The sequence below is a fragment of the Megalops cyprinoides genome, chromosome 4, assembly GCF_013368585.1.
Source record: "Megalops cyprinoides isolate fMegCyp1 chromosome 4, fMegCyp1.pri, whole genome shotgun sequence".
NCBI classification, from domain to species: domain Eukaryota; kingdom Metazoa; phylum Chordata; class Actinopteri; order Elopiformes; family Megalopidae; genus Megalops; species Megalops cyprinoides.
Genome location: NC_050586.1, coordinates 18,184,497 through 18,211,357, shown reverse-complemented (window position 1 = coordinate 18,211,357; position 26,861 = coordinate 18,184,497). Strand labels below are relative to the sequence as shown.

General features: G+C 39.8%; 2 protein-coding genes across 3 annotated transcripts in view; both read right to left on the bottom strand.

Moving 5' to 3' along the window:
- Nucleotides 1-874: 874 nt before the first annotated feature.
- hspb8 (heat shock protein b8) lies at nucleotides 875-7,186 on the bottom strand. The gene is made up of 4 exons (XM_036528005.1): nucleotides 6,391-7,186; nucleotides 4,972-5,035; nucleotides 1,742-1,914; nucleotides 875-1,570 (listed from the first exon to the last, which is right to left on the bottom strand). The coding sequence occupies exons 1-3, from the start codon at nucleotides 6,776-6,778 to the stop codon at nucleotides 1,746-1,748; spliced, it is 621 nt and encodes a 206-aa protein (XP_036383898.1). The 5' UTR covers nucleotides 6,779-7,186; the 3' UTR covers nucleotides 875-1,570; nucleotides 1,742-1,745.
- A 2,639-nt stretch (nucleotides 7,187-9,825) lies between these two features.
- The window catches only part of srrm4 (serine/arginine repetitive matrix 4), a 57,108-nt gene continuing 40,072 nt past the window's right edge, over nucleotides 9,826-26,861 (bottom strand). The window contains exons 3-14 of one of the 2 annotated variants that reach the window (XM_036526746.1): nucleotides 23,327-23,413; nucleotides 23,054-23,128; nucleotides 22,667-22,693; nucleotides 22,529-22,579; nucleotides 20,729-20,815; nucleotides 18,261-18,432; nucleotides 14,152-14,486; nucleotides 13,690-13,887; nucleotides 13,400-13,507; nucleotides 12,921-13,073; nucleotides 12,276-12,296; nucleotides 9,826-11,927 (exon numbers count right to left, since the gene is read on the bottom strand). In XM_036526746.1, the coding sequence (XP_036382639.1) occupies nucleotides 11,591-11,927; nucleotides 12,276-12,296; nucleotides 12,921-13,073; nucleotides 13,400-13,507; nucleotides 13,690-13,887; nucleotides 14,152-14,486; nucleotides 18,261-18,432; nucleotides 20,729-20,815; nucleotides 22,529-22,579; nucleotides 22,667-22,693; nucleotides 23,054-23,128; nucleotides 23,327-23,413 (1,651 nt within the window). In that variant the 3' untranslated portion in view covers nucleotides 9,826-11,590. The remainder of the gene's footprint in view (nucleotides 11,928-12,275; nucleotides 12,297-12,920; nucleotides 13,074-13,399; nucleotides 13,508-13,689; nucleotides 13,888-14,151; nucleotides 14,487-18,260; nucleotides 18,433-20,728; nucleotides 20,816-22,528; nucleotides 22,580-22,666; nucleotides 22,694-23,053; nucleotides 23,129-23,326; nucleotides 23,414-26,861) is intronic. The other variant, XM_036526748.1, reaches the window with a different exon arrangement.

The following is a 26,861-nucleotide window of genomic DNA, read 5'->3' as shown; positions in this document are numbered from 1 at the left end:
GACGTAAAGGGGCCACCCAAACACTTATGATGAGTTTGGGGCTTCATCAATTGATCTGCAGCTTCCCTGGTTCTGCCCTTCTCCTCGCCGGCCAACTGTCCCAGCGCTAGCATGAAATGACCCAGAAAGTTAGTCTAAGGTGACTGTACTGTACCCTTGTCACCTGGGAGCACTAATAAATAATTTGCACATGGCAATGAGACTGCTCTTGTATAATAGAAAACAACTCATTCTGATATCAGTTTATTCACAAAATAAACAATAAAGTTAACCATTAACTTTGATTATAAAATATGAACAATACATATTGCCTAAAAGGGTATATGATGAGCTAAAAGCAGTCCTTCTCCACACTAGAAACTTTGGTATAATAGTCCAGTGCTAGCATGTCCTGTTGTACTCCCGGTATAAACCTCCCAGAGACAGTGCAATTGATGTAAATATTACACACAAGTAAACTTTACTACACAGTTAGGAGGAAGCACAACTATTTCAACCACGAAATGATGCCTCATAATAAAACAATGTTGTTCAAAACAATTCATTCTATACCTAAAATCAGATTGGGATCCCACCTTTTCCATCTCCTTGCCCTGAGTTTCAAAAATCTTACAGACCATATCCATATACATAAACATAAACATTTTAAGCAATATGCCACTATAAAAGAGTCTAGGTCTACAGTTTGTCAAAGGCTCACTGGTGCGTAGGAATGAGTGCATTCTCTCATCACGTAGGGGATTATGACAGTGAGGCAACAGCACCATAACCAAGCCTCTTACAAATCCCCAGTTACTGCTGTGGTGCAAAAAAACACATCCCTTGGAAAACCTCTGAAAGGCTCTAAACACAGAACAAAACACACAGATGTGACATGGAGCAGGGAAGCAACAGTAAGTTTTATTGCATAAACATTATAAAGACATCTGGTACAGCCCTGTCAAAAATTTGTTTTTCACAACATACATCATCTTAACATGTACAAGTAAAAAAAAGGCAAAGAACACTAGTTTGTAAGACCTCTATAACTTCACTTGAACTAATTGATGTATGGCTTTCTTCAAAACAAATTATTTACAGTTGGTAAAACATTGGTATACTCATATCACAAACTCTTATGGTTGAAGGTGTTGCTTGCTATAAAACTCTCCAACTTGTCAGAATAAGAACTCGCCCCATTGCTAGATGAGGTGCATACACTTGCATATCAATTTTAATATCATATTGCATTGCCTCCTTTGAGCAAATCCACAAAGGCAGACTTGGGTGGTTAAACACAACCTTGAAAAGACACAACACGTTGCAGACACAACACCCTGTTAATCAGCCCATTTGCATCATGGTCTGCATCATGTGACTCATGATGAAAGATGTGTTATACAGAGGGCGGACGCATGCAGAAAACCAGCTACCGTAGTATGTTTACTCCTGTTCAGCCAAAGGGGCCCACACTCAACATCACGGGATCATCCAGCGGTTCCCTTTGTCCTTGAGGTGTATTGTCATGATCAGCCGGAAGCTAGCTCCTTTGAGGCAGGCTGCATTCTAGTACAATGAACTGATTGGATTTCTGTAGGGGGATGAAGCAAAGTCCTTAGCAATCTGTGCCGAGGGAGGTCTAAGCTTGACTTTCATGTAGGAGGCCCGAAACCCTGCAAACAGACATGTGCTCATCTAATCTGTGGGAAGTTCCTAAATGTCACGGGGGCCTGCAGTGTTCCCGTGTCCCATCGAGACTCACATTGCTAAGCCACAGGGGTTTCCTGAGTTTTGAGCTCCGTCTCTTCCGCCTTGTCTTTGGGGTATTCACTGCTGTAGAGGTAATAAGGGGGGGTCTGGTGTGCCTCAATTATGAGGACCCCCTCAGGAGACAAAGAGGCAAAAACTGTGAGAGGATCCACATCCACTGGTATTCTGGAAAACAGAGGGAGAGTAGGTGTGAAACTACCAAAACCAGTAAGAGAACTGTGTTACGCTTGGCACAACTGCCAGAGGTTACACAACCCCCTAACCTGCAAAGCAGTAGTTATCAAAATTTTCCATAGAGTCTGTGGTTTTGATTGACACCTTGTCGAATGTTGTGTACTAAAAGGACTTTCAAGATGATACCGAGCCCGATGGTATCCGTGAGGGGAAAATTTTTGCTGCTGCGACTATGACACCTTGGCTCAAGATCCAGCTTTAAATTTATGCCACAAATGTATTTGCAATTCATTCCAAACTTGAATCTCCAAAGCCTGAAGATAACTTTTAAATTTATGTCTTGGTTTTCATTAAAATGTTCCGGCGGCATCATTTGCTGTGGGTAAAAAAAGACTTGCTCTAGGTGCAGAATGCAGATAGAAAGTCTGATTCCAATTACCAATTGCTGCCTGATGGTAAGTTTATCACCTGAAATTTCCATCAGCATACATTCTAATCAGCTCATAAGACTAGCAGCAGCCAATTTCATGATGGAGAAAATTCTTTTTTTCTCTCCTGTAAGATTTTCAGACTTGTTAGAACTACAGATGTGAGCAGAGTAATAGAAGCTGTGTAATAATAACTTTGTCTGAGGAACGGTGGGGGCTGGAAGGGGGGGGGGGGGGGGGGTGCGGTGAGAGAGAGAGAGGGAGAGGAAGTATAAAAGTAAAAAGCTTAAAAGTAAAAATTTAGATATGATAAATAACATGGCAAAAAGGAGAACATGGATTAGGAGTTCCAACTGATACCATTAAAGTCAGATTTTACAGGATTGTCTTAGGTTTAACCACAAAAAGAGGTAGTGTGAACCATGTAAATGTCCTCTCTTTTAATTGCCCAGCTGGCTTCATATCTTGTTTCCTTTAGAACCACTTGCCTTATGTTTCTATGCGTCATAAATCCACTGGATATCACACCTATTTTATCATCCCCAAATTGTCAAAACAGCAATGGGGATATGAACAGTGTTTATCTGTGGCATTGCAGTGCTTCATACAAAAAGCTCTGCATTCTTATTTTATTACGACAGACATAATTAGATGAAGACATAATTACAGTGATGGTGTTAATATTTCATATATCTATTCAAATACATTATTGATGAATTCAAATGAATCATTTGTGTGAGTCATTATCTGTAAGATCTGCATTGCAAAGGAATCTTCATCTATAAATTATCCCCGACCCCATAAGATCTATCATCATATTATTCTGTGTATCCTATACAGAATAAAAAAGCAAATCACATACCAGAGAGCTTCAAAAGACATAGCTGGTTGAAACAGCTGAAGAGAGAGAGGGAGAGAGAGAAAGACTGCTGGGGCTTTGTCAAGTACCATAGCCTAATAAGGCCTTGCCGGAGTTTCCGTAAAAGCTGCCAAGTTGCCGAGGTGCTTAAATAAACTCTGGGGCCATTTCAGAATTCAAGCCCACCCTCCATTTAATTAGCACAGCCCTTCCACAATCCTTACACATAGATGCATACCTAGAGAGTCTGGTGCGAGGGAGAGAGAATATTATTTCCTTCCCATGTGGCATCAGGGAATAAGAAATACATACATCATTGCTTGAGCCATGCTAGCTTAAAACCACAGCCTTTCAGCAGAGCAAACATTGCATGGCAAAGTCATCATTCTCTGGCAAAGTCACATCACTCAGCCACCTTATTACACTGGACACAGCCGCGACCTTATCTGTCCGATGCTGGATTTTGTTTACCTCTGGCCATAGTTTTTTATCGCTTACATTAATTCTGTGTGACTGCCAGAAAAACCTCCAATATGCTTTTTTGTAGAGAGTGAAACACAGCTTGAGAAGCGGAGGGGAAAGGGAAGAGGCCATTCGGCAGACAGAGTGACTCAACCCGAAACGGTCAGGCGCCATTATGGTCTATCACTTTGACTTTTAAAAGGCAAAAGCAACAATGCCAATCCACCTACTGAGAAGACACAATGCAATAAAAAATACTCTTGATGATTCAATAATGGACCATATTTGATATGTTGGTTCCAAAAAAGGTAACATATAATAGCAATAACAACAGTGATTATCCTCCCCCCAGTTCAATAGAAAAAAAACCAACTCTAACTACTCTAGCAAGCTCTCACTGAACCCTCCTCTCAGCCCATTCGGAAATAAACAGCCACATTATTTTTGTATTTATTTTATAAAGCTTAGAGAGCTTGTCTGCTCCCTGCTCAGCATGAGGGGTGAATGCACAGAGCATTCACAGCCAGCGGATTTGCGTATTGAGGACAGTTATTTATACACGCCCATGTCGGACAGTCTTTTGCTTCGGGTTTTGCTTTGCTGGAATGTCGACAGAATCTGAAGCGTCCCCAGTTACAGGGATCGTGATATGAGGAGCCCTGATGGGATGGGCCAGGCGCCTGCTAATTAGAGGGCAGGAAATTAAGAGCGTTGAAGTGACACTCTCATAAGGCAGCACCCACGCTGTTGATTAGCAGTGTCGCTCAAAGTTCTGTGATCCAATCAAAGGATAGGGCAGCGTGGCAACACACTCATGTGCTTTGCACTCTTCGTAAACAAAGAGTAACCATACCCGGACATGGAATATGCCACCTATGTGTATTATTACGATGAGCGTATATTAAGGTCAATTTGACAAACAAATAAACACAGCCTAACATTCCTAACATTAAAAATTATTTTCTTTTAGAAGACATTTGCTTATTCAAAGAAATTTTGTTTTTTAATATTTATCTTTTAGATTGATGTTTAAATCTCTGTTTCAACGATTATGTGACTCTGGAAAAAATGAAACACTATAATCATGTACAAAAGAAAATATTACAATAATTTTGAATCAATAACAGTTCCCCTGAATGGAGGGCAAATCTTCATCTATGATAAAAGAGAGATCATTTTGCTTGTTTGTCAAACATAACGGTATTAATGACCAGTACCCTAAAATAGGAAAGTTGAGTAATGCAGTGTATTCCTGTGAGCAACATTCACCAGTCTTTCTAGAAGTTTCTGGATACTCACTGGATTTTCTTGGTGAAGTTTTTGGTTACAATGCTTCCCTCCTCTTGTTTTTCCTCATGTTTTCCTGCATAGAGACAAAATCATATTAAATCGACAAGGCTAAGACACTCACTCCAGGACATAATCACTTAATTTATGTATTGATAACAGAGGGGTTGCTTGTGTTTCATTTTTTGGAATATGTACCTATTCCTCATGAAGGACTCATTTAAAGGTGCACATTTCCAACTTAAGGTTTAAATAAAGGGCAGTACTGATAAGCTCTCTGGATTCCCTGAAAGTGTCAGGCTTTGAGAGGCATTTGAGAGGCAACGCAATGGCCTATGACATACATGAAGACCTCACTCATTCCTTTCAAGCTACAGTTCTGCTTCTACATTTCATCTGATGACATTAATGGGGGGCTGTACATATTATTATTCCCTTTATAAAACTAAGTATAGATTTAATTTTGAATAATATGTACTTCCAAATGAGCTGTTAGACATTGTCTGAACAGGGTGAGGTATGCATGGCAGAGAACCTGCCTTGAAGCCATTGCTCATGGTGACGCTGTGCAGCTGCTTTCTTTCTATCTGTTGCTTCTAAATGTCAAAACAGCCCCGCCCCTCTGTCAGCCAGGCTATTTGCAATCCTAAACCCCCTCGGTGACATCGCTGACAGTGGAAAGTGCTAGAGAGGGGGTTCTGGGGAGAACACAACTGGTGAGGCACAATTCATTCCGGTCCCATTCTTAGTCCCTCGCGGAACACGACGTCGCATTCCAGAACGGTTCCGTAACAGGTTTTAGCCTCCCGGTGCTCCGTGACTCTCGTCTGTGTTCTCTACTCACAGAAAGCCATCTCGGAACCTATTCATTTCAAAGCACCACTTGGGGACACGGTGGCCAGAACTGAACATTTGTCACAAAATATAGCTTGTATGTTGCGCCTCATGATCTCTCTTTCAGCCCTCTGAAAGAGAAGAAGTGGCACGCTTGACTCACGTGTGAAGTATTTCGACTGCATGACTTGTATGTGTGATTTTATGGCGTGCACTTTTAGAACGAGGTCAAGTCATTTGGAGAGCCTTCGGGCTCAGCACTGTGACTGAGTGACCCATCTGGCATACCAAAATTGTAGTTATAAAAAGCACATGGCAGGACTAATGGTACTGTCCTCTTGGCTATAACTCCTGTTTCCCATAATGCACAAACATCTCTAATCTTAGGCCCCAGAACTCAGCCAATAATAAAAACCTCATGAGCATAGTAAATTTGTTACAATAATATAATATAATATCATATAATAATATATAATATAATATAATATAATGAATAAATAAAGAATGCATATTGTTTTATTATTATAAATCCTAATAGTAGTACTCCTGGTATTAGCCGCAGTGCTTGTATTATTATGCACGACTATGATCACTCACCTGACACTTCTACAAAGCCGTCCTTAGTTTTGACGTTAAGCTCCTCTGGTTTAAAGCTGTGTACATTCACACAAACTTTCCATGGCTCGCCGGGGACAGTGACGGGTGAGTTGCGGGGCTCGCTGTACCTTGAGCTGAACCCAGCGGCTGGGGTAACACCCGTGGACGAGCGAGGGAAACCCGAACGCATGGATCCCGACCAGGGCGAGCCCAATCGAGTGCTCAGTCGAGGTCGAGCCCAGCCCGGCCAGTCCATGGAGAGGTCATCGGGAAAAGGCGGAATTCCAAAGTCGTCATCCATGAAGCGAGAAGCAAGTGACTGATCTCTGAAGGGGTCCCTCGACATCCTCTGTCTGCTGCCCATGGGGTAGAAGTCTCCTTCCGCCATTGTTTAATTCGCCTGAAGAACTAAGCGAAAACTTTCTTTTAAGTTTTTTAAAAACTGTTATTCGCTACGCCCAAGTTTAGGAAGCTTATATCACCTGCGTATTTCAGTTTACCGGAGAGTATAGAAAATATAAAATGCCACCTTTCTCTTCCCGAAAAGCTCAGTAAACACATTGACTCTCCAGTTAATGCGGTCTATATATACACGTAAGTGTACTTGTTAAGTCCAGTGGAGCTTCCTCTTTGTAGTCTAAACGTTTTCTGGAAAACACCAGAGGTTGTTTGACCGTTTTATATAACGGGCATCCCCAAGGCGATGGGTCTGGGTTGTACGCCTTCAATAGAATGTGCGCGGCGCAACAGCTGACAGGGGGGTTTGCGACGCTCCCTGTCCAAGTTTAGCAAGTGACCGTGTCTGTCTTTTGGAAAGCCAGCACACAGAGACTCGTCCCACCCTCGTAATTCATTAGCTTTTTAATAGACATGGACTCAAGGCAGCAGGGCCAGGAGCTGGGCAAAAGTCATATACAAACGTGATGTCACTGTCCAAATAAAACAGCGTCTCCTAATCGTACAAACACGTAAGTACCTATGACATGTTGTAAGGGTTTATATCGCAAAACTTATTACAACGTGACACACTTGCGTTTTCCCTTAAAACAAATAGTTAGCTAGCTACTTTGGTATGTCTTAAAGGCAGATCGCCCAAAGTTAGCACATTTCATAGCAAACACATTGCTATACATCACAATGAGTAAAACATACAAACTGAATAAATATGAGTTGATATTGTCAAATAGCTTTTATTGAGGACTTTTACAGGCTCACAAGATCCAGGAGGAAGACTAATTTGAAGGGGATTCCATATGAAGTACAAGCAAGATTTTGGGAAATTGATGGGCACATTATAAACACATATTTAAATTCAGTTTAAACTGACACACTTAAGAAATGCATCCGTATTTTTGATCAACAGTTGAGTTCATATTAGGTTCATTTGTTGGCTTACATGGTAAATGAGATTTAACGCAATCATACAGTTTTCAAATTTTGGTATTGACTACGTTTTCAGTGGTAGGGTATGCGTTTTTCTTGCGTCGTTACTTCACCTGCCTTGATCCCTCCGGCCTCAAGATGGCGATCATGTCACTATATCTAATCCTCAAATGAGTTATCATTATCAATTTGACTATTGTTTTCACTCTCATACGAGTTTCAACTAATTACCACAGCTTTGTGTTTTACAGGCCATGGTCATTTCACTTACTGTTGGTACAAAATGTTGTGAGGTGTGGCTTGCAACCAACTCATCAATAACATACCTCAACATCATCCAATATTTAACAAATAATAAGAAAAAAGGTAACCCATTTCAGATGCATTACACATGTTCGTACACTCAGACTATCAATACATACTCAAAAAATAGTTGATTTTAAAGAGAAGTATTAGGCACTATAAAATCACTGTAATAATTTAACAACACTCCCTTTTATTTTTACAACCTCAATCGAACAGTACTGAGTTTTTTTTTTCCTGTACTCATATTGGTGAAGTCATTGACTGTGCTTGAAATATTTGCAGTTAGTATTGTTATTAGTTATAACCAAAATAATGAAATGAAATAATTGGTGAAATTATTACATCTATTACATTTAAATTTAGATTGTTTAGGAAATGTTTATATTGGGGAGTCCATATAATAATATAGTAAATTGATCACCATCCTGAAGTTGGGTTTAATGCAGGTGATGCAAGATGTCAGAGAAAAACATACAGCCCTGAAGTGTAAGAGCTTTTTGTCAAAACAATCACCAGTGACTAGCAGACACTTCTGAACCCAAGTAATTTTGCGCCCATATTATAAGTGTCATTGTATTGGATGTAGTTATTTCAACAGTTTAAATGCAGTCAAAGCATTTGGGACTGATTTTGGGACTTTTGGGGTTTTTCATTACATATTATATATCTATTATATAGATCCAAGTAAACCCATGGAAGATTTGTTCAGATAATCTCTTGATTTCTTTTATTAGAATTACTGGGCTTATGTCTACTGAGCCAACGAAACAGGCGGACTATCTACATACCAAAAAGAATCAGCCCATATAATTTCTTCACACTTATCATATAATGTACCACACACATTAGAAGAAAATAAATATCCTCCCTCCCTTTAGTTATACTGATGCATATTTACACAACATTAAATATACATATTCATATTCAAACATTTTTACACATTATACCAAAAAGCAAATAAAGGTAATCCACTTCAAAAAGCATTGTGTTACTTTACTTTGAAATATAGCTTTCTTTGCAGTTATTTTCCATTCCCTCTAATCTTCTAACTTGCTGGACATACAATAAATTAATATCAGTCACAAGTCTTAGCTGTCCTCCTAATATATACAATGCATAGAGAGCACACCTTGGTAAGATGAACATTTAATACATCTCCTTAATATACTGTAATATGGCCTTTTTTATCTGGGAAAAGGATATAGTGGAAATTGGTATTGTCATTGTGCCAATGCCAGATCCTTTTCAGTTTCTGCAGTTACACCTACTGATGAAATTAGTTTTGTGATCCCTTATAATCTTGACCATACCAAATTTAAGGCAGTTACTTTATTGTATCATTTTTTGTTTTTTTTCTCTGAACTTAAAATGATAATTACCGTGCAAATTATGGGAAAAAAACCTTTTATTAGATAATTGACTTAAGGTACTGTTGCAGATTTTGCTTTGTAGTTATGATAGACCTAACAGAGTTTGGGAACATTCACTTTGAGTTGAGGAACATGATAATTATATGCAAACCATGAACACAAGTAAAAGAGAAGAGAATACCAAGTAATGTCATCTCATCTAATGTGCAGCTAATGTAAACTTTTGGTCACAGACAACTGATAAATAAATAGTAGCATAGTATCAGCAGTCAATTTTGCAGTGCTACACATGAATAAGACATCTGAATAAATTAATCAGTAATAAATACACAAACAATAAATACATGAATAAATATGCATTAAATAATTACATAACTTCATTTTATGTTTAGTGGATTCATCTAGACAGGGAAATGATAGCCCATGTAAACACATATGAGACACGTGCATGGTACCTTTGAAATACCAGCTCATTTTGAACTTAATGAGGAGTATACTTCAAACCTCCAAAAAAAGTGCTGAGAAAAAAAGCAAAGGGCTTCATTTTTGTAATAAATAAGGAGACAGCATACTAGTATTTCAAAGTCAAAACCATTCACTTCTCAGCTTCAAATGGCTGGAGATGATGGTGTTCCTCAAAGAGATATAACAGAGAGGAAGTAGGTTAATAAAATCACAACAAAGGCTGACCTCGTGTTTCATATCTAGGTCAGTGGGGTTTGATGTGATGGGACTCACTAGCTGAATCCACAGTAGAGTCTCATAGATGCATGGTCTGTCCTATACCCCAGTTTAAAGAGCTGTGTTACTGCTCTTGCCTGGAGCTCTCACGGGAACCCCTTGCTGCCTTGATATTTGTCACAGGAGACAATTAGCTTTGCCTCTCAGCACAAAAAGGAGAATGGGGCAGCACAGCAATAGGGATCAACTAGAGGATAAGTAATGGGCAGGAACATTTCACCACAGAAAAATATTTCCTTTGAAGCCAAGATTGTGGCTGTGGTTGTAATGATACAATGATTCTTGAGTAATAATTAATATGATGCATAAAATCATGCTCAGAAAAACCTCAAAAACAATAAAAATGAGCCACACAATGCCCAGTGCTAACTTCCTTTCCTCAGATAGGGAGCAATTTCAAAACAGTTATTGCCACAACAATCCAATGTATCATAATCACACTGTATAAAAAACAAATGGGAAAACATACCTAATGGTCATGCTCTGAATATGCTGTATGCTCCAGTATCCTCTTTAAAAAATGGCCATTTTACCACATGGCTTCCCTCTTCTCCCTCGGTATTCACTGAAATGGAACCCAGCCTTTGTATCTAAAGGAGTTATGAACAGCCACAGACCTTGTGAAGTAGAGGATGAAGCTAAATGCTCAAAGAAGCTGTTAGACAAATCAAGAAATTACATTAAATGGTGCAGAGAATGGTTAATATAAAACCTAGAGAAAGCATCTGGTTGATTGTACCAAAGTACCAAACGTTTATCGAACGCTCATCAGCCAAAAGTCAGCCACTTTGTGTGAACAAATCAATAAACAGGGTATTTGTATTAAATGATGAAAAGTCAATTATTCATAGCGTTACAGAGACTGACTAAGTGACCTTTAAAAAGCATATGGAAGTCTACTTCCAGCAGTCACTGTTGAAACAGCATTACTGAAATTCTAGGAATGTCAATGACCATGGAGGATAAAGGCCCGATAATGGAGAAAAACTACTGGGATAAAAGGTGGCATGACTTGTTAGAACACCCCAGAGAAGAAAAGAGTGTTTCCAGGGATCATGAGAAGACCTTCAATATCTCTGAGCCACATCACAGGAGAGACCTCCGCAATAGTCTGCATTCATCCTCTCAACATAGCTACAGTACAGTGCAGGGGAGAAAAAAAAAACACTTATACATTCCTGGTTCTTCATCTACAGTCATTTGCTTGACACAGATGCCACTGTCCTAATACGAAAAATGTTGACAAGAAACTCAAGATTCTAGAAAACATTGCCAATATCTTCTATTTTAGCTGTCTGTCATGTAAGCGCATGATCTGGTATCCATCCCCATTCCATCGGACCAGGGGCCTGGAGGGGTCCCTCTTGTCCTCCACAGGGTGATCTTGGCCTGACTATGCCCTAACGCCGTGCCCGACTGTAGCTGCCCACAGAGTCATAGCTGCGACTGCGACTCCTGCTTCGACTCCGGCTGTGCCCACTGAGTGAGCTCCAGGAGCTACGGCTGTAGCTTCTGTAGGTGGAATAGCTCCGGCTCCGGCTCCGGCTCTGACTCCGACTCCGGCTCCGATCCCGGTTCCGGTTCCGGCTTCGGCTTCTGCTCCGGCTCCAACTCTGGCTCCGGCTCCGGCTCCGGCTGCGACTGCGCGTGAAGATACTGCACCAGGAGGAGCAGCTAGTGGATCGACTGCTGGAGGAGGGACTGGGCCGATAATAGGGAATGGGCCTCTTCCTCGCGCTGCGAGGGACCGCGGGAGACAAAATCAGTTGTGCCACAGGTGCTTTCAGACACAACACTTTGATTCACAAATTGCCTGTTCTGGGGTAGCAGCAGTAGTTCAGTGACAAACGAGAAACTGCTGGAGTGATTCCCAAATCTGATTATCGGCACTGAAGTTTAAAGCTGTCTTGCCACTTCAAGTGATTAAAAACAGCTGAAACAAGCAGTTTGCAAGACACTCTACAGTGGTAGACTAACTTTAGCCTTTTAACATGAATGTATATGTATTAAGGCCTTCTGATAAGCTGTGCTATTTGCTATCCAGTATCTCAAAAGCTACTGTCAATGAATGAACTTATGGCTCACCCCTTTCCCAGCATGTACAGTCTGACAAAGAGATATCAACAAATACAACAAAACAAATATCAGCAAGATCTCCAAGGAGCATGTATAAATTCAAAGTTATTTTAAAAGTAACTTTTTAATAGTTGAAAACTGTATTATAATAGAGAGAAAGTAGCATTAGTGAATGAAGTAAAATCTTTTAAAACTCATAATGAAATGAAAAATAAGATGTTGTCCTCAAAGATATAGTCCCAAGCCAATAAGAATGGGGTAAGTCCTTTATGTTGAGCAATGCCAAAAGACCACTTAAGTCAGTAATTTTGACGATTGATGATACTGTATTCAGAAATAATTACATATTAAGTAGTGAAAATATTTGTCAGAGACTTTCATTTTTGATATTTCACATTTATGTCACAGTGAATTTGGGAAATCCTCCCATTCTGGTTTTACTACACTTCTATTTGATATGTAAAAGCTTACATCAGTTCAATGGACTCAGAATGAACAAAGAGATTTTGTGTTTTTTTTTCTTCTTTTTCTGAGAAAAAACTTATGTCCAATTTACTGTTTGTTCATTAATGTTTTAATTTAATCAGAAAGCTTATAACATTACAATGGGCAGATTATGTAAACCATTGGAATACTTAACAGTTGTACACCAACCTGGTGATTCTTCGTGCCTCAAGGTGGCTTGGGGAGTCTCTTCTTCTTTTCCTCATGGGAGAGTAGGATCTACGTCTACGGCGTTCCCTCCCACGCTTTGATTCTTTATCACACGAACTGTGCTTCTTGTGGTCCCTCTCTTGCTCTCGAAACCTGAATCAAAACAAAACAAGAGGACACAGAACTGACTCCTGAAACACTGCTGTTAGCATTAAAACAGAATTATTAACATCACATTTTTGCTGTATTTAATAACCTGTCACAACTGCTCCCATTAAATATACAATATGCAAGTCAAACCTATATACACTGAAGATGTAGATAATTGAAATTACACCTTTATTTACAGATTTTTTTAATGTTACTGCTACACTCTCATTTTGTATCTTGAACAACAAGACATTGTAATGGCATGGTTTACCGCCTCTGCTGCTTTTCACATAGTGCATCCTATCACTGCTATAGGGAGTCCTCATTACCTGTTTGGGCTATATCTGGAATAACTGTTGCTCCGGCTGGAACTTGCACTCCCCAGACTCCTCTTGCTCCTCGACTTAGCCAGATAACTGGGCGATCGGGAGTACGACCTTGAGACAAGCAGACAAGAATTAGTCAAACAAAGCCAGGAGCTCAGTTCGTTCAAGTCCATCCATGGACCCGTGCAAATGGGAATCCACGGGACATCAAGTGCCTGAAATGTCGGAGCGCAATGATTAAGATTAACGAGGAAAAGGAGAACACTGATTTGCACTGCCGAAGCAGAACCAACCTCTCCCTTGAGGACAGTGATCGGCTGCGAGAGTAGCGTGGTGAACGTCTGGAGCTTAGAGAGGACCCGCTCCTACTCCGGCTGCTGCTCCTCGAGTACATTCTGGAGCGACCATTGGAGGGTGCTGCGTTCGGGCCAGGAGAGATCCCAGGCTTCAGTTTCCCTGCTAGTGCCTCACAGCTTGTGGTTGTTGGTTCACTGCCAGGTTAAGTGAGCTTAAGTTAGAAACTGTCCATTCATAGACTGTTCCACACTAAACCTAATTGACTGCTACAGCTAATTATTGTGGTAATACATCTTCGTAGCCTACAAAAATCTCACAAGGTTAGTTGGTTTAAAAAGCAAACACATTTTTAGGAAATTTAAATACTTTGTACCTATTTTCATGTGAGTATATGTGAATTGGTATACAAATGATTGTCACATCACAATTGTGTGAAATCTTAATGACACAGCACTCACCTGTGACTGTTCCTGTTATAAAGGGTTGTAGATAAGCCATTTTCCAAGGGCAGAGGTTTACCCAGAGAAGAGTAACTGGTCACTGAATTTCCTGAATCAGAGGCATTATCACAGTCTGTGAATTTCAGTTTTTCTGGGGATGGCAACTCTACTGGACACAGGCCTTTTTTATCTTCGTTGACCTTTGACCTCGACAAGCTTGTTTTGCTTGAAGGTGGAGAGGAGGTGTCGTTCCCGGAGTCGTAATCCTGTTGTCCTTTGTTCTGACTGGACAGAGTGTCAGGGGGGAATCCCTTTTTGGTAAAAATGTCACCTCCAGACCCTGACTGCACAATCTGCAAGCAGACAAAAAGGAACTGTTGCTTTACTTGAGGAGACTTTGTTGACAAGGTCAAGCTGCTGCCTGAATGATGCACTGTAAATACTCTCTAAAGGCATGTAATTTCCTACAAAACACAGAGAAGAAATTATTTTGGGACAGGAAACTAGGAAAGATTAAGACATCATGCAAATTTATAGCATGCGAATAATGTTCAAAAGAATCTAATTAAATAAAAAGTAAAACAAAGTATTGCTTGAATAAGTAAACATTTAAACTAATAAAACATATGAAAGGAACAACCAAAAAGAAGTGTTTCAAAAGGAAAGAGAAAATATGTGTGAATAAAACTACCAACGGCTTAAAGTTGAGAAAGAGAAAAAAAAAAACAGAACAAGAGCCCCAATAAAAGCGTCTTTGTTTAAAGGACATCGAACAAACATCACAAAATGGGTATTATGTAGAAATTAAACAAAATTGCAGACAAAGAGATATTCCATCACTCTAACTAAGAAAGCCCTCAGAAAAAGGTACAGATTTTGTGCTTTTTTCCCTGTGAGAAGAAATTAACTTGCCTCCAGCGACCTACAGTAAATCCCTAAGTCTGCGGATAGCATCGACTTACCAATCAAGATTTCCTCCTTAAGTAGGTAAGGTGTAAGAAAAAGGGAAGAGCGGGTAACATAAGTGCATCATTAGAGTCGTAAATTACAAGAAAAAGACAAATAACCCTCTCTTCAGTCCCTGCGCAAATTAGCCTCCTCGGCCTGTTCTTGTCCTTTCCTCGTTTCTCCAGGTGTTGATTCACTTTAGGGAGGGGGGATTTCTTGGGGACATGATGCTGATGTGAAAAAGTAACTTGACAGACCAATTTACGCAAAGTGGATTTTAAGGGTTAATCACAAAACAAATGCTGACAGAGTTTCACTTTGAAAGCTTTAAGGCTCCTAGGCTTAGATATGTAGACGTGAGTGATTTAGACCCACTCTGTGGGTTGTCAGTGAGCCAATTCAATTTTATTATTCTAAAGAGATGAAGTAACTGATATTACTTCAAAACAATATTTCTGTTTAATGAAATAATTTACTTCTAATTGTTTTTTGTTTTTGTTTTTTATGTCAAAAATGTTTGAGTACTTCTAAATTTTCCACTAACCCTATGCTATTGCTTACTGTACTAATCTGATTGTAGCATCACCGTGGTACCAGACTGCACCCATTGCCCCGCCTGTGCACTCAGTCACGCTTGTGTGCAGCTAGTTACTGAGTTGCTCCGAACAGGGACAACAACAACCCCCTTCCACAGGGTGGTCACATTGGTAAATCTCTCACTCTTTTCAAATCAGACATGGAGTCGGAAGTCCGCAGTGGAACAAAGGGACAAAACTGAGGAAAAGAGATGAGTTCCCCTCCCATCAAGGACCACTGACTCCTCTCTCTCCTCCCCCATGCATCCTCCTGGAAAAAGACTAAGGAAAAGATTGTGTCCCTTGTTTTAATGGGTATTTTTTTCATTTAATTTCACAATTTGTACTTGAAACATTCTTAGTTTTTACAGCTTCTACAGTTTTCTAAATTGCATGTTTTATTAGTATGGCTAACACAGTTATGGCACTGTAGTGTGACGAGAAGGTGGCTGGTTCACATTCCAAGTGGAGTTGTTGGGCATTCAAGTAACGATTAGTATGAGTGAATAATAGGTAAAATGTGAGCTCAAATACCCTGGATAATGACATTTGCTAGATGAATAAATAATACCATAGTAAAAAAAAATACTCCATTGTGTAAGGGATTCTTTTCCTTAGTCGATTAGTTAATGCTCCCCTGTCCCTTCCTATAAGCTCCTCCACATATGATAGACAGGCTTCCCCGTGGACACAATCTTCCTGTAAAGAACACCTCTAGCCCCTGTGATCACTCGCAGTTAAAACAACAGGGCAGTCGATTTAGAGGAGAAGGCTTCAGAAGCAGGGTTCATTAAATGCTACTCTATTGGGAACTACATCGGCAAGACATGTTTCACAGCTAATTGGGTATGCTAGGAAAAATAAAATGCAAAGATCAACCAGATGTAAAAGTATATTAGTTTTTATTTTTTAACTCAGTTTAGACCAATACCCACCTTTCCCTTTCATGAGGAAGGCTTTGTTAGAAAGGAAATATGAACAAAATACCCAATTTGGACTGAACAAGCCAAAAAAAACATAATATTGTTGTTACTACTATGCAGTGCAATCTGATTTTGAATTGATATTGAATGTTGAAACAAGACCTGCAAGCAAGGATGGTTTCAGTGCATATTGAGATCTCTATGTAGACTTAATGATGAAATATTGTTTTGCAGTGCATTGTGAATTGTGAATTACAGTGTCATTTGAAGAAATGCTACCAGCCACTGCATTCACTGGGTTTACCACCGTGTCATTAGAATAAGGCCTGTACTTAGAATGCTTCAATGAAGTTTATTACACTTCCATTAAAGACTGTTGTCTGTGATTAAAGCATCTGATGACATAATTAGCATAATTCAATGATTGCTAGGAAAAAAATGAAAGATTTTGCTTGCTTCATCAAGCATGAGAAAATGACTCAATGGACAGATCTAGGTTTAAAAGGAAATTGCATGATGATAAAGTCAACAAAGACTGCTGCCTCTCTGCTTGGGCTCTCAAAAGGATCTGCATAATGTTTTACTTCTAAATACGTCAGTCATGTTCAACTCATTATTCTTTCAAGGTCAAAATATTTTACCAAATACTTGACCTCCATACCAAACTGAGATAGCATGAACAATGTTTCCTCATACAATTTACACAATAAAACTGGACAAAGGTACAAGGGGTACTGTACACAAGTTATTTGATGATATTTAAATCATGTTCTGTTTTCAACAGATGTATAAATTATATGTGATATGGCCATAGAGATATAGATATAGCCATATCAACAATAATGTTCAACCTGTATTTATAATTACCTGTCATTTCATAATCAAATTGTAAATCTAAAATCAAATCTAAATGTACAGTGTCATATATACATCATGTGTCTAGTATCATCATCATAGTGATGGGTAGTATACAGTAATTGAGAGTAATTGAGAGTCATGAAGCTAATTCCTTTTTTTTTTAGAAATACATAACATGTCTGTTTCTGTGTCATTTGGTCTTGGAGTTATATGTTGATTCTCTACCCTGATTAGGATAATCGATACATTTATCTGTTTCATGTATTTTTAGGGGTTATATCAATTCAATGGTGTAATATAAAAACATAAAAACAAGAACAGATGACATTTCTATTAAATAAAGAGGAAGAATAAAAAGAGGTAAGTAAATATGAGATAGGCCATGTAAAATTAATTAGCATCCAAAATGTTAGTTTCAACTTTCAGCTTCAGATGAAATCAACAGCATGAAGCTATTAATAAATCAGTTTTGCCCAGCAGAATGAGAATTTCATATCACTTAAACTGTGAACATGCTTATGTGCTTGTGCATCTGTGCGTGCCTCCATGTAAACTGAAATGTTTGTTTTCATTGTGATTCAGAGGAGTGTTAGCGCTTTAATTTTGATGAACCTGAATATTTAAACTGGAGTTATTACTGGTTTAGAGGAAGGTTTAATCAATGCTATTACTCACAGATTTTTGCAAGTGTTAGTAATGGGCTTCTTTACAACTCAGCGTGTAATATTGCAATAAAGCAACACTTTTACATGGCCTTAATTGAATAATAAAAAATAAATCCTTAGCACATTAGGGAGCTATCAGTAACCCGAGGGACACTTACGCTGCAATCAGAAGGGATGGAGCGGAAGCTTGGAGGAGTTGTGCAGGCTGACTTGATCACCGGCCTCCACTCGAACCCCATCTGGTCCACAGATGAATGGCCATTCTCTCTGAGGCTGGGCTGTCTGACTGGACTCTCCAACTGAGTGTGCTCAGCAGACCTGCAGAGACGCCTGCAGACGCAAACACAGTGGTCAGTGCTCCTTACGGTACAACTGCTCACTCCGTACTGGCACCCTCCCAACGTTTGAATGTGTCAAAACACATTAACCTTTTGTTTTACTAAATTCTACCTATTGAAGCCTATTCAGCCTAATCTAATTGAGAGGCCTCTTGGGGCATCTCTCATACAAGCATTAATTATATGCATAATCTATTAGCCATGATTTGTCAAAAGTAGGTCACATTTTAAATGAAATGTTGCTTATAAAGGCTTTATGAAGCTTACGTAAAGCCTTCATAAACACGACATAATGCCTTCGTAAACCATACACAAGCAACTGTCATACTTCATAAAGGGAGACATAACACTTTCTTATGCAACACATAACAAAGAATGTCACCTGGCTATATGAAAGTCTCTATGCAATAAGAGATTTACAGTGACCTAGAAGAGCTACGGGACTTCAGCAGTTCAAGAATATGGCTGCTGTTCCTTGACCATGGGTTCTACTATGGTTTTTATGATTATGTTTTCCTCCAAGGTTTTTATTGGCTCTGCCACAAGGATGGTGAACAGAGACCAGGTTATGAAGCACCACTATTCTTAAAGCACACCACTTTTTTGTAAAAATTGAACAATACATGGATGATAATGGGTTTTTCAAGAGGGCCATTACAAGAACTACAAATGATAGCTTTTGTAAATACTGTTTCACAGTTGATGTATACAAATGACAGTGTGAAAGGTCACCACAAAACATAAAACTGCACAGCTCAAGGCTTTAAGATGCAAACAGGCTTTACTAATGCATTTTAAGGTACACCAGCTACCTTTATGAGCATGTGCGTCACATGGCTGTATTACCCTGGGGGAACAGGAGACGTGTTTTCTTGGCACACATCAGGCCCATGATTTTGACAAATAAAACAAGGTTCTGTTTAGCTCCAAAGTCTCCAGACAGAGCAGGCCAGGCCCTTCAATTTTTCTCGAAATTATTCCAGAAGAGGGGAACCGGCAGTCTATAGGCTAAAGAAGGTATTCCTGACTGGCTAATCACATACATCGCTCATTACAGCTTCCAATGAGAAGAGAGTAATAAACAAAGACAGCTCAAATCGACTGCTGGAGGGAATTGGCCAAACTGTCACCACAAGAGGGAAAAAGCTGCAAAAGCTGTTTGCGTGCATGCAATGGCCAGAGAGGGAGAAAGCACATCAGCTGTTGGCGATTTAATACCCATGGCACCGACTTGGCATACATAGACCCACAACTTGGCTCTCTTCCCACCAGCCAGGGCAAACATCACCAGTGTAGCACCACAGCCTTGACCAGGCAGAATCGCTGGATCTCACACCTTTCTCTAGCATCTTACACAAGAGCTATGACTACACGCCTGGAGAGGATGAGAAGGATTTTATATGCATGCACACAATTGTACAAAACAAAATTACTCTGCAACAATTGTCCAGGGAGTCACAGAATCTGTGGGAATTGGAGACAATTCCAATTGTTCCCGTTGTCTCCATACAACAGGCCCCTCGTCCTTTTTATGTGGAGCGGAGTGCAAAGCCATGCAGCGTTCAATTTCTGTAATGATTTCCGCCACCAAATATCCCATGGAAATTCCAAATAATAGAGAGATCAAGAGGGATTTAAAAGCAATCATCTTTGGCTTAAGACTATTTCAATTTGAAACCCTGGTTCCTTTTTTCCCCTTCTGTATGGCAAGAGGTCTGAGCTGTCAGTGTGAATGAATGCATGCATTCAATCTTTGATGAACAAATTAGCAAACAGTAAATGGTACAATGGGCATGTAAATAAAACGTAACAATAACGTCTTCTTCAAAAACAGTTGCCGAAAACAATGAAACTGTTGGCCGTTATAAAAATGGTCTGCAATATGTTTCTTTAATTTCTTTCTAAATTCTGACATTTTTTTTGTAACTTTCATAGCCTCTTGGCAGTGAAGGGGCAGAAATGGTCAAAGGACAATGGTTAGTGTGGGTGTACTCTGTAATGCATCTTCCCATTCAATTTACTCCAATATATCCCCTCTTGTGAACATTCCTAAGTCAAAAAAAGGTAACTGAAAAGAAATCACAGGAAAGTAATGGAGAAAAGAACACTAAGCTACCTCTGCAGTGTGCCTATTGATCCATAGCCCCATTTTTTGTCTTGTCCTGTGCGGAGCCGATTAAAGTTCCCCTTCCACCCATCAGAATGTCACCTCTGTTGTATCAGTCATCGGTGTGGCACAAATGGACATTTCCTGCAGATAAGATAAACAGGACTCGCTCTCCTCCTACCTGCTGTCGGTGCTGGAGGAGCGGCAAGCGGAACTCTCTGACTCTGACCTCCGATAGCGCCGTCTCCTGTGTAGGCGACTCCGTGACCTGCACAGCAAGCAAGACGTGAGACAGATAATGAACTCACCCCCTGCTGAGAGGCAAGCAATGGCAGCAGCTTTGGCTGAGAGTACTTTCAGAATGTGAGGTGCTCTTTGGAGATGAGTCATTTATCAATACTTCAACATACAAGAACAACACTGCTCTGATTGTGTTGGTGTGATAAAGAACATTTAGTTCATCATTCAGACAAGAATCCTTCAGGGACCCATGACTCAAAGGCCAAAGAAGACAAAATCAACAGTCATCCAAACTCAAATCATTGAAATGTGCAATTAATATCTTGAGAGATTTAAAAGCTGAAGTCACATGACTATGCATGGCACACACTGCTGATGGATGAGACAGCATACTGGTATTCACTACATTTTCATTATCTACAAAATGCCTCACCCTCTTCTTCAATCAGTATTTAATAAGTCAGCTGCATGTAAACTCAAATTACACAGTAAACAATCCACACATACGTTAGATAAGATAAATTATGTAATTCTTTGGCTAAACATAAATTTTACACATATCTAAAGCTATGAACAAATGATTTCTCAAAATCATAGACATCTACAAATGTATTTAGCCATGTAATACTTTTGTAATATGTAGTAAAACAAAAAACGTGTTTTTTTTTTCCCTCTCGCCCACTTTATGTAGCCAAATCACCTTTAATGCACATTCTTTGTTTGTGTGTGTGGGATGGTGGGGGCATTGTACCCAACATTCTGAAAGGAACACAAAGAGTCCTTGCATTCAAAGGCAGAGCTTCGATCTCTACAGCTTTTCTACAAGAGCAGAACTGGTGCAGAGATGAAAGGGCAGGGGCTGGAGTTCCGCTGGAGACACACCTCCAGAAATTCTCTGCAAGGTCAGAACTGTGGCTCGGTTCACCTCAAAGGACTATAAATGTTGCAGGCTCCCGGTGTGAAATTGGTTTCTCTCTCTCTCTCCTTTTCCTGAGTGCACCTCATAGTGCTTTCTTGGCACAGTGCCACAGAGCCGTCTGCTCCCTCTTCCAAGTCTAATCTTGGAGTTGCCACTGGCGTCTCCGTGAGTGGACGAACGCTTGCACTCCTACCCACAGGATGGAGCTTCAGCTGTGCAAAAAGCATGGAGCACAGCCCCAGATCCCATCAGCACAGTCACCAGTTTCACCTTTCCCTTTCTTTTTGTGCCCCTCGATAACCAATCCAGGATGATCTTACCCAACCCTATATCTAACCCCAACCATAATGTGCAAAAATACTGAAGCTAATCCAAGGACATTGCTTTTGATCTGACTTTGCTTCGATTTTTTTTTTTCATTTATCCATCCACGGAAGGCTGGCCAATGTTAATGTTGTGTTAATACCATTCAAAAAGAACAGTGGCTGCCATGAAGAAGCTGCAGTCAACATACTGTTTATCTGAAAATTTGTTTGGCCTTACAGAAAACCACAAAACTGCCTTTTAATTTTTTTTCTTTTCTGTGGGAACCCTACCTTTAATTTTCACCGAATGACAGCATGGGCTACTGAAAAGCACACTGTTATATTAGCTAACATAAAAGTGAGTTGTATAATGAAGGTCCTGGCTGCTATGATTTCCCAATGCAATTTTCAAACTGACAGCATTTCTAGCACACCACAAGAAGACAGAAGTGTCATTCCCACGTTCATATTCATATCCCTGTTGACTTAGATGAAGAAAAAAATCACAATGACCCACCTTTTCTTGTGTTTTCTGTCATCCTTTCTTTTGCTTTTTGGAAGTGAAGAACTGAAAAAGAGAAAAGGACAAAATGAGACTTGCTGACTGTGGTCTGGCGAGGCATTAATTTGTTTTGAGCACAGCTGAAATACATACCCATGCCTTCTCTTTTTGGATGCAGACCTGGAAGAGGAAAGATAAGGTTCTTTCGTTATTACTATAAAATGGTTTACATTGTTTGGACCAATAACACATAAGGATTTTACCATTTTGAATTACAGATTACACATTAAACTGCATATTGAATTTATACATTAGGATATGCAACATACTGATACAAACACAACAGTGGTGCTTGGAAAAAAAGTACTCCTGCTGTTCATGTTCATAAAATGAACTCATATTCATTCTTCCCAAAAATGCAAAGAATAAATTATAGTTTGCTAAGTGAATCCATATGTATGTCAGGTGGTTCCTATAGACACATTTCCTCCATCACAATACCACATGTTGAACATAATCTGACAGTGGTCTGGGGAGCACCTGTTTCGTTTTCTTTTCTTAGAGCTCTTCTTCTTCTTCTTCTTTCTTACAGGTGAGAGGCTGTACGAGGGAGACCTATGAAATGAAATAAAATCAAAGGGATGAACATGACATCATGAACACTGTTCCTGAATACCTCTCATTTCCACATCTGCAAAGACTAGTTTCTCTCCACTGTCAAAGACTTGTGCTCAGAATATGATTTGAGCATTGTATGGGATAGCACTGTACCAGACCATAAAATGTCCTTTTGTCAGTGTTTGATGAACTGACCTTTTCCTTCTTTTTCTCTCCGATTTCTTCTTTTTCTTCTTCCCCTTGGGTGCAGGCCGGGAGTCAAGATCAACATCAAAAGACAGGCTGTAACAGACAGCAGAACTCACATTATTTCACATCTTTTAATAGATGCCAGGACTTCTGTGTGCACGTCAACACTGCTACATCCTAAACCACCATGAAACATTAGGTGATGGAAACCTGGCAATGTGAACTGTACACTTGGCAGTATGATCAGTTTTACTTGATCAGTCAGTCAGTTTTTATTTAGGATACATTTAATTACAACACTTCATGGTGTGATGCACAAAGAGATTCAAAAGATGAGCTAAGATCTAGTTTAACAAATAATATTCACAGATTATTTAAAGAGCGGGGTAACCTTAAGATAAAGGGTAAGACATTTTTTTCTGCAGGAGCTGCTGTCACTCAACTCAGCAATAACACAGACTCCACATAACAAACGTGAAACCATTTTTTCCATTTTTATTTTGTAAAATGCAACATAAATCAGATTACCTCCAGCTGAAATATCAGCTGCGCCCCCCATATACTGTTCTGCTGAAACACAATGATGAAAATCGCTAGCTGTACATCCTTTGTAAACCTCTGAGTATTGCCTACATGCAATCAGCAGTGAGATTTCAGCATGGGATCTATCCGAAGAGCATTGGCACATTATTACAGAACAAAAGAAGGATTTGCAGAGGGCAAGTCAGTAGTCACAGCAACGGCAAGCTTGGGTTCCATCAGAGTCAACATTGTGTACTGTCACTTCAGTTAGCATGTTCGCTGTATATAACATACCCCCAAGGTTGGTTTTGCGTAACAGTACGTCGAACACCCTTCCTGCTGATGTTCTGTCTACTCTGTGAGCTTAAATTTGTCAATATTGAAATGAGACTCTTGTCAAATCCCATCTGTTCTGCCTTTTCCGGATCAGTGTTCTCAAAAAGGTCCACTTCATTTGCACCCGCCAAGCGGCTGGCGTGGATAAAGGCCTTTGAAGCAACTCGGGCTTATTAAATTGGCCTTTCAGGTAGAGAGATATGCGGGAAGGGGGCCTTTAACTTGCAATTCATTTGGGCAGCATCACTCCGGCAATAATGAGGTAGAAAATGAGACTTATCATGGAAATTGGGGGAGAGCGTCCAAAGGAAATTAAATTAGATGGATGGAATTAGGCAGGAGTTGCCCCGGCATTTACGGAAATGTGGTGGAGTAAACACATTGGTAAATACAATGACATTGAGAGGAAGTGCGTTGAAACAGGTTGTGCAATGTCTGAGAGGGATAGGTGAATTGCCTTGCATTGGGGGGGGGGGTACAGTTCTGTGATGCTCATGCACTGCTAATGAACTCATGATGTGAGCGCACATTGCTAATTCCTGGATTCCCGATGCAATTTCAAGCTTTATGAAAATGTTTAAAAGTCTCCAATCTGCCAATTAATTTAATTTTGATTAGCTAATCAATGGAGCCTCAAATTGATGATCTGATCACTGATTCAGAAAATTTGGAAAGCAGCAATGGAATTATTCTTAAACTAGGGGTAATAAGGAATAAATAATTGGATATTGTAGTTATTATATCAGAGCTGTAAAACAAGGCTTCAAACAGAAGCCTGGATGAGAAAACAGCACATAGCAAAGCTAGCTACTTTGTGACTAACTGAGCACGTAAAAGCTGTCTGTGCAATTTGTGGACTGAACGGTAGGGATTTAGACTTATCTCAACCACAGAGTGCAGCTCCCAAAAGAGGAAATGCAGTCCTCGGCAATCTTTCATTTGGCTTGATCAAAAAAGGAAATCCTTTATCTGCTTTAATCCCCTGAATCTTGCAAGCTATCAACACTCGTCATGTTCCTCGATCTCTTTCATGTAACCTTTTCAATGTTTTAGACACAGAGAGCCATTTCCAAAGCCTCCAGTAAGGAGTAGTAAAATGCCTTTTCATATTCAGACAATTCAAAGCATAATGTGCCTGTAACTTCTCTATCTTGCAGATCATACTTGTTGGTGGGAACGGGAAATCTAAATATTTTTACATAGAATTTAGGACTTTTTGAGTAATGGAGAAAATGTTGCTGTCAGCAGATGATTCACACACTGTGGTGTAGTGGTTTATTATGCCCCATGAGCGTTAGAGGATCTGAATGCTGATAACAGGCTATTAAGTGTGATTATAACACAGACCTGCAATCCTTGCTTTTCTCCTCTCAAATGAAAATTGATCTGCACTGCTCTGGGGATACCCCGTCTTTACAATTGGATGTGGCCATTTCAGTGTAATTAATGACAACAGCAGAAGCTGCATTTGGAGCATTAACAGCTGAAATGCATTAAAGCTGATTAGAGGCAAAGTGAGTACCTTCTCCCTTAATGGGAAAGCTTCGTCACTCATTAATGCTTTTCCCACTCCGGCCCAGAGCATGATTCCATTTGCATTTTCATGCTGGCAATAATCCTTCACAGAGTGGGTGTTACGTGCAGTCATGAAACAGTGAGAAGAGGAGGCGTTTTGCTATTTTAAATCTTTAATTTTTATTTTAATGCTGTGCACATCAAAAGAAAACCTCAATGCTGGCACTGAATGAGAGTAAACTGATCTTGGAATGATTCTTTGTAGGAGTGACCACTTTGATGTCCAAATCCCATTTGTTCATTTGCTAATAGCACATATAGTATTCAGGCTGTGAATGCTGCTTCATTATTATTATATGTAGACATATAATGACAATGAGTGGAATAGGAGAGTGAAAGCAGTTATTTAAATTATTGTTTCTTAAGGTATTTCTCTTCACATGATGCTTCATTGCCAGCATGTATACTGGCCTAGCCATTTGTTCAAGGTACTGATCATTCTGTTTGGTAGTTGATGACTAACATTACTGGGGAATCCCAATTGAATACACCTTAATGGTGCCGATAATTGGTTGACTGATTGTAATTTTGAATAGTTAGGTCACCACAGCTGTTGGTTGTCTGATTGTAATATGTCACATTACTGTGTTTTAGTATATATATACTAAAACATAGTAATGTGACATATTATATATATATTTTATATATATTCCTTTGGGACTTCATTCCTTTTGGAATTCTATTTCTTTACCAGCATTTAACCAATTTATAAGAAGCACAAAAATAGATTTAGTCATGGCATTTAAATAAATATCCAGTTATACCTTTGCTGGAACACATTACTGATTTGTCTACTTCACTGCATATTTAATATTACTGCTGTGGGGGGCTCGCAAGTGGCTCAGTCGGTAAAAGCACGGGTTTGAACCCGACCGTGTCACTAGCTGACAGCGACCGGGAGCTCACAGGGGGAACACATTGGCTTCGTTCCGCCAGGGATAGGGGTGGGTATGTCGGCAGGGGCTTCAGTCCCATTAGCAACAGTGACCCCCTGCTGATTGATTGGGTGCCTGTGGTCCACGTGTAAAAGCTGCATATGAAATGTCTTCCTCTGACTCATCTCTGTGCTAGCTTAGCTTGTGGACCGCAGTGCGAAAAGAAGCAGCGG

Excerpts from the sequence above, each read along its gene's own strand:
- hspb8 (XM_036528005.1), bottom strand. The coding sequence starts at position 6,778 with ATGGCGGAAGGAGACTTCTACCCCATGGGCAGCAGACAGAGGATGTCG. Across the intron at positions 5,036-6,390 it reads CGGCTTTGTAGAAGTGTCAG|GAAAACATGAGGAAAAACAA; the intron begins GTGAGTGATCAT and ends GTCTCTATGCAG. Across the intron at positions 1,915-4,971 it reads AACTTCACCAAGAAAATCCA|AATACCAGTGGATGTGGATC; the intron begins GTGAGTATCCAG and ends TCTGTTTTCCAG.